The sequence below is a fragment of the Canis lupus genome, chromosome 5 (genome assembly GCF_003254725.2).
Source record: "Canis lupus dingo isolate Sandy chromosome 5, ASM325472v2, whole genome shotgun sequence".
Taxonomy (NCBI): domain Eukaryota; kingdom Metazoa; phylum Chordata; class Mammalia; order Carnivora; family Canidae; genus Canis; species Canis lupus.
In genome coordinates, this window is record NC_064247.1 from 63,850,231 (window position 1) to 63,863,684 (window position 13,454).

The 13,454-nt window shown below is 45.3% G+C and overlaps 1 protein-coding gene and 1 long non-coding RNA gene across 3 annotated transcripts in view; one reads left to right on the plus strand and one right to left on the minus strand.

Annotated features, from left to right (window-relative positions):
• Nucleotides 1-13,454, minus strand: part of TCF25 (transcription factor 25) — a 31,642-nt gene that overhangs the window by 9,816 nt on the left and 8,372 nt on the right. For both annotated transcript variants that reach the window (XM_025427178.3, XM_025427177.3), the window contains exons 2-8: nt 8,658-8,822; nt 7,623-7,697; nt 6,610-6,728; nt 6,046-6,111; nt 2,159-2,241; nt 1,017-1,147; nt 463-562 (exon numbers count right to left, since the gene is read on the minus strand). In XM_025427178.3, the coding sequence (XP_025282963.2) occupies nt 463-562; nt 1,017-1,147; nt 2,159-2,241; nt 6,046-6,111; nt 6,610-6,728; nt 7,623-7,697; nt 8,658-8,822 (739 nt within the window). The remainder of the gene's footprint in view (nt 1-462; nt 563-1,016; nt 1,148-2,158; nt 2,242-6,045; nt 6,112-6,609; nt 6,729-7,622; nt 7,698-8,657; nt 8,823-13,454) is intronic.
• On the plus strand, nt 717-5,243 carry LOC112646854 (uncharacterized). The gene is made up of 4 exons (XR_003127929.3): nt 717-988; nt 1,233-1,358; nt 1,522-2,706; nt 4,416-5,243. It is a non-coding gene; the product is annotated as an uncharacterized LOC112646854 (long non-coding RNA).

A 13,454-nucleotide genomic window follows, 5' to 3' on the forward strand; every position in this document is an offset into this window, starting at 1 on the left:
GGGTGGTCTCAGGTTATGGGCAGGGATTCTTTTGTAAGTTAACATAATTTTCCCAGATTTGGTGGTGATGGAACTGTACAACTCTGACAATAAACTAAACACCAATGAATCAATTGTATGCTCTTAACAGCAAAGTTATATAGTATATGAATCGTATCCAAAAGGGGAACCTAAGCATCAGACTCTTGGTTTTAGCTCAGGTCATGATCTCAGTCAGGGTCATGAGATTGAGCCCCGAGTGGGCCCAGTACAGAGCCTACTTGAGATTCTCTCTTTTCCTCTGCCCCTCCCCCCACCTCTCTCTCCCCTTTCCTCTCAAAAAAAAAAAAAAAAAAAAAAAAAAGTCCTGGCAAACCCCTGTGTACCTGCTGTCACCTTACAAGGCAGCACCTATCCTCCTCCAGCAGAGCTGTGCGTGGGTTCCGAGGCACAGCAGGGCGGCGGGCCCATGGAGGCTCTTACCTACGAGGTCTCGGGCCATCTCCTGATCCTCCTGAAAGCGGCAGGCATCGCTGAGCTGCAGAAGTGAGTCAACGTGGTATGGGCTAGTCTGGAGCAGAACCTGGGAGGAAAGAGGGACAATGGATGGGGCTGTACGTGGAGACCCCTGGACAGCAGGCAGCAAAGTACCAGCCCTAGGCAGGGCTTTCCTTCAGTCATTTAAACCTTGGGAAAATGTCACAAAGGGTGACACCCACAATACCTTCACCTCAAACTAAGCTCATCACCACTGCTCAGATGAGTCACTGACCACCCCTGTGGTGGGATCTCCACCTTCACCCTCTACCACCACTCCCCTAAACAGCCCTTGGGAGAGGTGGCAAGTCCTGAGAAGCACCTTGCCATGGCCCCCAGCCCCCGTGACCCAGGCACACAGTGAGGGTCAGAGGAACAGAAAGAAAGGACAAGGACAACTTTGGGTTGAGCGACCACAGGCTGGGATGCAGGCCCGGGGCAGCCTGGATAACTGAAGGGAGGGTGCAGGCTGGTGAGAACTCTCTAGGGGACACACGCACCACAATGTTGTTGGGCTCCATGGACTCCACGGCAGCCAGGAACTTGTGCTGAGTCTGCTGGTACTCCTCACTATGCTCAAATGCAAAGGAGGAGAGGCCTTTCTTGGACTCCAGCAGGCGCATTGACAGACCTGAGGAGAGTGCAGCATCAGTGTTCCTGATGAGGAGTCTCTGTGCATATTAGACATGAGTCCCCATCAGTGTCTCCTTTTCCAGGGTGCCTGGGGCTGACTGCTCGTGGCTTGGTCCACATGAGCACCACATTCTGCCTACATTTTTCCTATGAAGGTGTTTCTTCCCCCATGGGTGTGCCTGGATCATCATCATCCCAGGACAATAGAGGTGAGGACACACATGGAGCCATCCGCCTCTCATCTGGCTAGGCTTAAACACTGGGCAGAGCCCAGACCCAGGTGGGCATGGGAGATCATGCAGGGCTGCAGCCAGGCATCCATGGTGATGGTGATCTATAACCACGAGTGAAAGTCTTTTCTCTTTGTACCAGATTCTTCTGAGGAACCTTCAGGAGCTTCATGAAATAAGTGAGTGGTTCCAGGCTACCCTCCTGACGGCCCCACCAAAGGCCAAGGCCTGCAGCACTACAGAGCTGAGGAGCCCTCATCTGCCCTGGCTCAGGGGCCTCTGGGAAGCAAAGCGGGGGTGAAAGACAGCGGAAACAAGACACCCACCAGAACCTAGGGCTTCCCATGTCCTCACTACCAGCACGAGGGAACCACACAGAACCCCACAAACACGGGGGCAGGGCGGGGCCGTCACATGCTTCCGTCATGGTGGGGGCCCCTGCCTCTACCCTTGGTCCCACCCCAGTCGGGCCCCACGATCCAAGGGTTCTCAGACGCCAAGTGCCTCTAATGGGGCATTTACTCCACACCCCAAACCTTTCTGCACTGTTGCTGTTTTTCTGTAAATTATTTGTACTTACTAATTGGCAACAAAATATAAAATATCACACTTGAAAAATGAAGTTGGTTGCTTCCTATGAGACAGTATCCACAGGAAAAAAGAAAAAAGCTGCATGAAAACGTACTTGAGAAAACATGCAGCTGGTGTGGGGGGCGGGAGAGGGGGGTCCTCTGTCCTCCCCGGTACATTGGCTCTGCATAAACCACGCAGCCCCTCACCTGGTTTGGTGTACCGTGGCCAGGTGCTCTTAGGGGTCGTCAGCCATGTACACTTGGGGTACACACGCTGCCTCTGCCTTGGCCTAGGAAGAAAAGACATGGTCACAGCTTCACCTTCACTGCTTGATCTCTGCAGGGACTATGGAAACAAAACTGTGGGGAAGAGAAGGGAGGGGAAGAGTGGTGGTACTTCCACCAGCGTGACCAGGACAGAAAGCAAATGGTGTCAACAACACAACAGAAGCATTGCCAGAAAAAAAAAAAAAAAAAAAAAAGGAACCACTGCCAGACAAAACTAGAAACTGTATAATCTAAATAACCAAACCACCAGAGAAAGAAAAAAAAAACCCAGCAAATTTACAGTCCAGCAAAATGGCAGGAAATACAGATAAAAAGGAAACAAAAATTGAAAACTAAAAATAAAGACCAGGAGGAAAGCAAATGTGTAGGGACCCGGCGGACTCAAGTGAGCTGGCTTCCCTGTGGGCCAGGCTGCACAAATGTGATGCCAGCTGAGCAAAGAGGATGAAGGGCAGGTCTGTCATAAGGTGGGTCCTCTCCCCTATCTCAAGACACCACCAATTTAACAATACATTTTGAAAAGGGAATAACGGTAACCATGAAGAGAACTGGCAGGGTCTATCAGTACACTGACGTCAACACACTTCTGAGTGATAACTAGCAAGACAGAGGCACAAGTGGGCAGCAGAGGAGGGAGGTCCCTCTCCTGAGATGCTGTGCATGAACTGCTCTTTCCCCTCAGCCATGTGCTCCACCTCTGTGATCCAGGAGTCTCTTCCACAGGTGCCACATCACCCCCTGAAAGCTGTAGTTGCAAAGAAGGGTTTCTGTGCCATCACTGATGCTTTGTTTCTTAAGCTGAGTAACAGACATGTGAACATGTGTACATTCTTCTTTATACTTTCTTGATAATCTGAACCACTTCATTAAGAAAAAATATTTGGGATGCCTAGGAGTCTCGGTGATTGAGTGGCTGGCTCAGGTCATGATCCTGGGGTCCTGAGATGGAGTCCCACCCACATCAGGCTCCCCAACAGGGAGCCTGCTTCTCCCTCTGCCTATGTCTCTGCCTCTCTCTCTGTGTTTCTCATGAATAAATAAATTAAATCTTAAAAAAAAGAAAAAGAAAGAAAACTTGAGTAAGACTCTGGCCTGTTTTAGGAACAGGATAAAAAAGTGTATTTCTTTTCCAACAAGAAGGCAAAACTGCAGGAGAAAACACATGGTAAAAAAAAAAAAAAAAAGAAAACACATGGTACCTGAAAACCATGGCCAAAATCTGAAGAAAACTCATTTTTCCCTCTTCAAGTTTGAGCTGCTAGCCCTGAAACTTTAGCCAGATTTTTGCTTCTCAATCAGCAAAACAAAACCAACATGAGGTTTAGATTCTGGGATAAGTTTGATCTTTGTCAGTTTAACAGTTCTTAATGGTTAGCACCACATGGTAGACACAGTGAGAAATGCTCAGAGCATGAGAGTCTGTTTGCAGGACTTTCTGTAGGAGGTGGGGGTGTTCAAGCTTTCTGGACGCTCCAGTACAGAGTCCAGTTCTGACCGGGAGCTTGGTAGTGTATAAAAAGGAAAATTGAAAAAAAAAAAAAAAAAAAAAAAAAAAAAAAAAGGAAAATTGGATGTTCAGACTTGTGTGATCTAAGGAACCCCAAGGCTAGCCCAGCCCTGCAATAAGCTGTCCGTAAAGAACATACAGAATACAGGGAGGTGGCGGGAGGAGGCACTGAGGAGGGCAGAGATGAGCAGAGCAGCGGGAGGATGAGCATGCCCAGTATTTGTGTCATGGAGACTGTCAGAGAAAGCCGAGCACATGACATCTGCAGATTCTGAAGCAGCCACCAGGAAGGACAACCAGAAACACACTAAGTCTATCTTCGTGCAGGCTAAGGAATGAAGGAGACAGGGAACCGTGGCTTCTCAGGGAAGCCTTTGGTGGGACTTAGTTTTTTTTTTTTTTTTTTAAGATTTTATTTATTTATTCGTGAGAGAAACAGAGAGAGGCAGAGACACAGGTAGAGGGGGAGAAGCAGGCTCCCTGCGGGGAGCCGGATGTGGGACTCAATCCCTGAACCAGGACCAGGCCCTGAGCTGAAGACAGACACTCACTCAACCGCTGAGCCACCCAGGTGTCCCGGTGGGACTTAGTTTTAAGGAAATCAATATTCTAGAAGTAAAATAGTACTAGAAAAACAAATATAATTACTATGAACTATGATTTGCACAGAAACAAGACAAGGCAGAAGTGTGAAGCGATGGCAAAGGTGGGCCAAGCAGAAGCAAACAAGTGGAGCTGGTGAGGACAGGCACAACATCCAGCCCAAGATAGTCCAGGTGACCCAGAGGAATGTTTTAAATGTGAAAATGTTTTTCATCAATATTCCAAAAGAAGACATAAAGTCCAAAACCCTGTGTCCTGAATAACTTAACACCAAAGATAAAAGCAAAAACCATTCGCAAAGAAAAAAAGTCCTCCATCTACACGTTAGACAGAATCTAGAACTCCTAACTCTACGACAGCTCAAAGAAGAAGAAACAGATGGCTGGTGGATTGAGGCACATAGGTGCTTGGAGGGCAGTGGAACAACTTGGAGGTAATGCAAATGGGAATACCTGCTGCCACGCAATTTCACTAGAAATGACCACACAGATGCAGGGAGACTACAGCCAACACCTGTCCCCTAGGGTAAGCGCATTCCCCTTGTATACCAGGGTGTGGAAAATGGTGCCTAGAACCTAGCCATGCAGAACTGGGTGGTGTGACACGCCAGCAAAACTCTGTGGTGCCGGGGAACAAGATGTGTGTGCAGAGGACCCCACACAGGTGCAGCAAGCTGTCCTGAATGGTTATCTTTGGCAGGCGGAGGTGTCAAAGGAGACAATTCTCCTTCTAAATTGCCTCAATTTTGGGATGCCTGGGTGGCTCAGCGGTTGGGCATCTGCCTTGGGCTCAGGACGTGGTCCCGGAGTTCCGGGATCTAGTCCCGCTTCGGGCTCCTGCATGGAGCCTGCTTTTCCTCCCTCTGCCTATGTCTCTGCCTCTCTCTGGGTTTTTCATTAATAAATAAATAAAATCTTTAAAAATAAATAGCCTTTTTTTTTTAAAAAAGATTTTGAGAGGGAAAGAGCATGCACAGGTTAGGAGGAAGGGACAGAAGGACAAGAAGACTCCCCAATGAATGCAGAGCCTAGTGTGGGGCCAGATCCCAGGACCCCAAAGATCATGACCTGAGCTGAAAATAAGAGTCAGGTGCCCTACCAAATGAGTCACCCAGGTGCCCCTTACCTCATCTTTTTTTTTCATAACAAGCATTTAATTATACATCCAGAAAAGACAAAGCTTCTGCTAGTGTGGAAGCTCCTGGTCAGAACTGGGACTCCATGCTGGAGTGTCCAGACAGCTAAACACCCCCAACTCCTACAGAAAATCCTGCAAATAGATCCTCATGCTCAGAGCATTCTCATTGTGTTGACCACATGGTGCCAACCATTAAAAACTGTTAAACTGACAAAGATCAAACTTATCCCAGAATCTAAACCCCATGTTGGTTTTGCTGCTGATTGAGAAAAAAATTAACTTGGTCAAGATTTCAGCTCAAAACTTTAGGACTTACAGAATCTTTGTAAAATTATGAGTCACATGCTAGGAGAGGCAGTGTGAGGGTGAGAGCCCAACAGTCATTGAAAAGGTCAAATGTCAACTTCTCCCTGACCCCTGAGATTCCTCAGAACCAGAAATCCTCAGGCTTTCATTTGGCAAAGCGCCTTACCTATCCTCCTCATCCCTCCCCAGGGGTTTAACTGGCCTTGGGAATGCACCCTCCCTTCTCTGAGAACACAGCCAGTGTTGATCTTACCTTTGTTCCCCCAGGACAGCTCGAGCACCAAAATACCTTTTCAGTTCTGTGTCTGGATTCAAGTGTCTAGAGAATTGAAAATTTTACAAAGAAAAATGAAATTGAGTTCTTCTATAATGATTCTGGGAATTCTGAAAGGTCACATAAAACCCACCAGGGAGAACAGCTATTCTGACATGAAAGACAACTGGCTGGCCCACGTTCTCCCAAACCACATTGGCCGGAAGCATAGGCGGCCAGTGCTGGGGCCAAGTCAGAGCAGTCTCAGACCCATAAACTAGATCAAGGTGTGACTCAGGAAGAAGCATCTACTAGGACAAGAGAGGAATCATTTATCACAGAGTGACATCTTTCTTCAATATCGTTCAAGAAAAAAACAGTCCCAGATACATAAACCTAGGTGACAGGTCCTTGGATTTCTCTTTTACTTCTTTTTCCTTGCTCCTATTGCCTAAATGTTTGGCCATAAACCTACATCACTTTTAAATACAGTAAGTTTTCTTCTTTCTTTTAGTATGATTTTTCCTCTCACAAAGTCTCAGCCAGGAGGGAGAGGGGCTGTACCTGTGCTCCACATACAAGACATGCTTCTTCGAGCTCAGGGGAGGCGGGCCTGGGCGGTTTAAACCACTGCTGTCCTCAATCCTCTCCAAGATGCGGTCAATATCTTCCAGTCCATTTTCCTAAAAGCCCCAGAACAACATATTAATAACTACACTGACTTTAAACATCATAACAATCAACAACTAAATGATTTTTTTAACAAAATGATTTTTACAGAGAACTAGCATTATACTGTATTTACTTCCTGACAGTTCATAATCCAAACACTACATACTGCACATATATTCAGAAAAAAAGAAGAAATGCTTCATTAGAGGAAGTTCAGAATTCGCGTGATTGCAGAACCAGAAGAACTCTTGAAATAACAAGTTACATGCCTATACTGCTCACCTCACTTCTTCAGGTGGAACTCATGACTGTAACTACCAGTGACAGGACACACAGAACCAGACAGTGAATCATCAATGAAACAGATTTTCTGGGATCCCTGGGTGGCGCAGCGGTTTGGCGCCTGCCTTTGGCCCAGGGCGCGATCCTGGAGACCCGGGATAGAGTCCCACATCGGGCTCCCGGTGCATGGAGCCTGCTTCTCCCTCTGCCTGTGTCTGTGCCTCTCTCTCTCTCTCTGTGTGTGACTATCATAAATAAATAAATTTTAAAAAATTTAAAAAAAAAAAAAAGAAAGAAACAGATTTTCTGACACAGGCTATATCTGGATGCTTACATGTCAACATCAAATTAGCCCATCAGCACTAGAAAAAGGTCAGGGCACAGGGGCAGTGGACTGAGAAAGGACTGTGCTGTCCAAAGGACGTCATTTCAGATGGTTGCCAGAAAATGGAAAGCACAGAGTGAGGTCTAACCCTCATGAAACAACATGAACAAACATAAGCAAAATTTGTCAAGTGACTTTCCCCAACCTCTGAATTATATCCTAATGGTAAGGAATCAAAATATCAAATAAAAATGAATTGGTTCTAACTTCATCTTGAGAAACAGCTGAAAGCACATACCAAAATTTCTCCTGTAGTGTTTTTCTTATTTTTCTGTTTCTTTTTCTTCTTTCGGAGTTTACCACTTATATTAGACTAAAAAAAGAAGCACATTTTAGTCAAGGGAAAGAGACAATAAAATCTTCAGTCTGACAACTAAAGCAACAAGCTAGAGAGGGACATGGGAACCAAGGCTTGGCATCCCCTCCCTCCCACCCTGAATGTCCTGTGAACTCACCTATTTCTCCAACAAGTACCTCTCACTGGCCTGCATCTCTGGTCCTCCCTCCGACTTTCTCCCCTACTTCTAGACAGGACCCAGGGCTTCCCACGACCTCAAGAGGGCCTAAGAGGGCACCCACCTGCCCTCTGCTCTCATCTTTCACTTTGCCAACCACTCTTCCTGGCACACTTAGCTACCTGGGGGACCAGGTCCCCTTGTACTGCACTGTCCCCACCCCCCAACACACATGATGCCTCTGCCTCAATCTCTTGTGCCTTCACCTAGTGCTTTCCTTCCTTGCAGTGTAATGCCTCCACCACCTCAAGCTCAGTCAGGTGCCCCTATGCACGTGTCCACCCACTTGTCACACTCCCAACCAGAGGCCCCTGGAAGGCAGACCTGTCTCTAGAACCCAGAAAGTTTGTAAGAAGTACTTGCTGAGTAAACAAGCATGCACCCCAGCCATAACCCAAAACTAACTTGACTAACATTTCACTAACATTCACTAACATTTCTTCAAGGCATGCCCACCCAAAGGCCTGTCCACCTGACCAGAGCTCCAGACACACAATCACAAAGAACAGACACCCTGTGGAATAGAAGAAGACCCTCCCAAAGTGTGGAGGCAAGTCATGTGTCAAGGAAACTTGTCTAGGGGACCCTGTATGTGGTCCCCTTGATGCCCACAACCAATCTCGAGGATTTCCTGCAAATCTTATCTGAGGTCCCAAGAGAATTTGGGGGTAACTAGAACTCAGAAAGTGACAGCAGAGGGTGTGTGTGTGTGTGTGTGTGCACGTGTGTGGTGGGCACCTCCTGGTCCCCATACCTACCTGCTCTGGGGGCACTGCTTTGTCAGCTGCTTCACCAGCTTTCTTGGTGTCTGCACTTCCACTCTGAGATCTCCTTTTGTTCCCTGACACCACAGCATCTGTAAGCAGACAATCGGATCTCTCCCCATTCAGCACAGGTCCCTCCTCAAGGTCTTCGATGTTTATCTGGAAGAACACATGAGAGACAAAAGGATGTTCGGTGTATCCTGGCCACATATTAAATGGTGATACTGAACTACATCAGAGATGGAAAGCAGGGCAGAGGTGTGGCAGGGAGACACGTTCAGGGTCATTTTAGTCAGTGAACCCCAGAAAACACGGAGGCACTGTGTGGCTCCATGGTGTCTCTGTCTTAAGAGCTGACTTCATAAGAGTTCCCAAACATTACAACTCACCTCCCTTCCTGAACACTGCCCCAGGGCAAAGATTTGTAAATACAACTATCTATTTAGCCACTGGGAACTCTAGCTCAGCTCATCTACAGTAACCGACAGCAAAAGGACTGAGGAGAAGAAAAGGTACCTAAGGAGTGACTTACTGAGAAACTCTTCCCTAATAAAAGTAACTCACACAACAGAACCTGATATAGCAGTGAAAAGGAATGAATGGTGCACGGGCATGCACACACACTCTGGAAGTGAGAGAGGGGCAGGGGTGAGTACAGGTCACGTTTCTGGCCCTTCACCCAGTCCATGAAAAAGTAAACAAAAGAGTCCAACACGGAATAAAAACAACTATGTTTCATAAACCAGACAGGAAGGACCCCATCTAGTGCACTGAGGTCCAAAAATAAATAAAACTGTATGTTCAATTTAGGACATCTGAAAAATAAAAAGCTGTAAAATAAAAACAAGATCTACTTTTACCCCCAAAACCCTAAGTTTTTTTTTTTGGTTTTTTTTTTTTTTTTTTTTTTTTTAACTAAGATCATACTCTACCTGGTGATTTTTCAGATTCTCTTTGGACCTACTGTCTCAGTTTGGAAAGTATCAAAGAAAAGAAAGGAACAAGTTTTTGCATCCTTTCTTTTGCTTTCTTTCTTCACCGATGGAGATCTCCATGTGGCAAGGACACAACTCAGGAGTATGTCATGCTTGTCTATCTATAAATCCATATCCGATTCAAAAATGCTGGAATTCTACCAAAATAGCATCTGTCCCAACCTGACTAATAACTATGGCAATTCCTATTGTGGATGCTTTCTTTTGAGTAGCACCATTGTAAAGCCAGGGGCTCAGCTGTGGTCTGGGTAGTTTAGATTCAGGAGCAAAGGGGGGAAGCTGGAATGAGGCCTCCTGGGACATTTCCTCTAAACAATGGGGGTTTATGAGAGAATTGGCACCCATACTTTCTCCAGCATGCAACCAAATGATACCTCCAATGCCTCCAACGAAGCTGAGTGCTGGTTTACTTTTTTAAAAAAAAAAACGATTTATTAGAGGGTGAGCAAGTGCATGCTAGGGGGGAGGAGCAGAGGAAGAAGGAGAGAGACTCTCAGGCAGACTCTCCAGTAGTCACACAGCCCAACTCAAGGCTCAATTTCATGACCCTGAGATCACAACCTGAGCCAAAATTAAGAGTCGGATGTTTAACTGACTGAGCCAGCCAGGTACCCTACTGGTTTACTTTTATTTTTTTAATCAAAAAAAAAAAAAAAAGAGAGAGAGAGATTTCTGAGGGCAGCCCTGGTGGCCCAGTGGTTTAGCACCGCCTTCAGCCCTGGGTATGATCCTAGAGACCCAGGATCAAGTCCCACGTCAGGCTCCCTGTATGGAGCCTGCTTCTCCCTCTCCTGTGTCTCTGCCCCTCTTTCTGTGTGTCTGTCGTGAATAAAAAAATTAAAATCTTTTTAAAAAGTAAAAAAAGGGATCCCTGGGTGGCGCAGCGGTTTGGCGCCTGCCTTTGGCCCAGGGCGCGATTCCGGAGACCCGGGATCGAATCCCACATCGGGCTCCCGGTGCATGGAGCCTGCTTCTCTCTCTGCCTGTGTCTCTGCCTCTCTTTCTCTCTCTGTGACTATCATAAATAAAAAAATAAAAAAAATAAAAAAAAATTAAAAAAGTAAAAAAAGATATTTCTGAAAGATTTTATTTATTTACTTGACAGAGAGCACAAGCAGGAGGAACAACAGGCAGAGGCAGAGGGAGAAGCAGGCTCTCTGCAGAGCAGGGCACCAGTTGCAAGACTCGACTCAATCCCAGGATACTGGGATCTTGACCTAAGCCGAAAGCAGATGCTTAACTAAGCCACCCAGGTTCCCTGCTGGTTTACTTTATTAAGTCATGTCTACTTTCCTTCTTAAGTAATTTCTACACCCAGCGTGGAGCTGGAACTCAAGACCTCTAGATCAAGAGTCACATGCTCCACCAACTAGGCCAGCTGTCCCATACGATCTTATTTCTTGAGTCCCTTTTGGAAGCTTGAGGTGTTTAGAGAAATTCAAATTCATAAGCTCTATGCCAAGCTACACTTCACCTGCAATGTTCTGGCTCTGTGCACCCACACATGGAGCCCTCTGATGACATACTTAGCTTTGTGCCTTTTAAGAGTTGCTGATAGTGCATGCTTCATTGCTATCTCTATCAGCACGCAAAAGCACTCAAAGACTCTATCCAATAGTCCCAGTAAAATCTTATTTGCTATCCAAAAGCTGTCATTTTCATCAGTTTCAAGTTCTCAAATGGGTAAGAATTTCAAGGGGTTTTTGTTCACTACACATACATTCTCTGCTATTCTACAGGACAAGTCTTGAGGAACAATAAACACTGGGCATGAGTTTTACCATTTTTTGGAGGAGAGGAGGAACCAAGGTATAATTTACTTATCTTTAAATGGAGATACAATATGAGTTTTGGCATATGCATAGGTGTGTAACCCATACTCTTACCAAGATATAATATACTTCCATTACCCCCGAAACATATACCACAGTAACACCCCCAATTATTATTTTCTGCTGACTTCAGGTGCTAAGATTTCTTCCACCATAGTTGGCTTATGCCTGTCCTAGAGCTTCATGCAGAAAGAACCAGAACATGTCTTCTTTCATGTTTAGCTTCATTCACACAAAACACTGTTCTGAGGCCTATCCTGTTGGTACCTGTACTACTGGTCATCAGTATGCCTTTGTATGGATATGCCACATTAGCTTAACTGTCTGGCAGAAGTCATTTAAGTGGCTTTCCATTTGGGGCTGTTTGAATGAAAGCTGCTTTTGAACATTTATGTAGAAGTTTCAGGGATAAGTATATAGAAGTTGAGTAACTGGGTTATAAAGTATAAGGTTTATGCTGAATTGTCAGATCTATTTCCAAAGTGGTTGTACAACTTTATATTGCTCCCAGAGAGCTCTGCTTGCTCCATGTGCTCACCATTTGGCATTATCAGTATTTCCTTAAAAAAATTTTTTTTTTTAAGATTTTGGTACGCTTGGGTGGCTCAGCAGTTGAGCAGTTGCCTTCCGCTCAGGGTGTGACCCTGGAGTCCCGGGACTGAGTCCCATATCGGGCTCCTTGCATAGAGCCTGCTTCTCCTGTCTCTGTGTGTCTCTGATGAATAAGCAAATAAAAATCTTTTTAAAAAACATTTTATTTCATTTATTCATGAGACACAGAGAGGCAGAGACACAGGCAGAGGGAGAAGCAGGCTCTTTGCAGGGAGCCTAATGAGGGACAAGATCCCTGGAAACCCGGGATCATGCCCTGATCCAAAGGCAGACGCTCAACCGCTGAGCCACCAGGTGTCCCTCCTTTTTTTTTTTTTTTTGAAGAGTTTATTTGAGAGAGCGAAAGAGATGGAGATAGAATGAGTGGGGGCAGGAGCAGAGGAAGCAGCAGATTCCCCAGTGAGGAGAGCTGGACTTGAGACTTGATCCCAGGACACTAGGATCATGACCTGAGCAGAAGTCAGATGCTTAACCAATTGAGCTACCCAGGTGCCTCTTTTGGCATTATCAGTATTTCTAATATGGCCACTCTAGTGAGTATACAATGGCACAGTTTTATAAATTTTAATTTACATTTACCTTTTGACTATTGTTGAATATTCTTTCAAGTGTGTATCAGCCAGCCCTTTGTGAAGTGCCTGTTCCAATCTTCTGCACAATGAAAAATTGGGCTGACTTCTTACTGACTTGTAAGAGCTGTTCAGACATGTTCTGGATACAAATCCTTTGTCATAGATGTCTTGTGATCTTTTCCTCCCAGTGTGTGGCTTGCCTATTCATATTTTTAGCTACATCTTCTGATGGGCATGAAAGTTTTAAGTTTTGATGAAGTCTACTTTCTCAATCTTCTTAGGATTAATTAGTGCTTCCTGGACCTAGTCTAAGAAGTCTTGGCCTACCTCCGTCATATGGATATTTTCCAACACTTTATTCTAAAAGCATTATAGCTTTAATGTGGAGATCCAAGGTCCATTTTGAGTATGCTTTGTGTGAGGGGACTGTATGGATTGAAGTTCATTTTTCTCCATACAGTTATTGTAGCATCATTTGTTACAGAGATTTTACCTTCCTCATGGAATTGCTTTTGAAAAAAAAAAAAAATCAATTGACTATATAAGCATAAACCCATTTCTGAATTCTCGATTCTGTTGTGTTGATCTATTTGTCTACATTTATGCCAACCTCCGACTGTGTCTGCTTTCTATTTTCAGTACTTGCTGTAAGCTTACAATAAGCATCTTTTATGCATCTCGTGTTATTTCATATAAAAATATAAGACCTTTACAGCAGCATGCTTACATTTCCCTCCATTCTTAGGACAATTACTGCCATACATTCTACTTTGGTGTGTT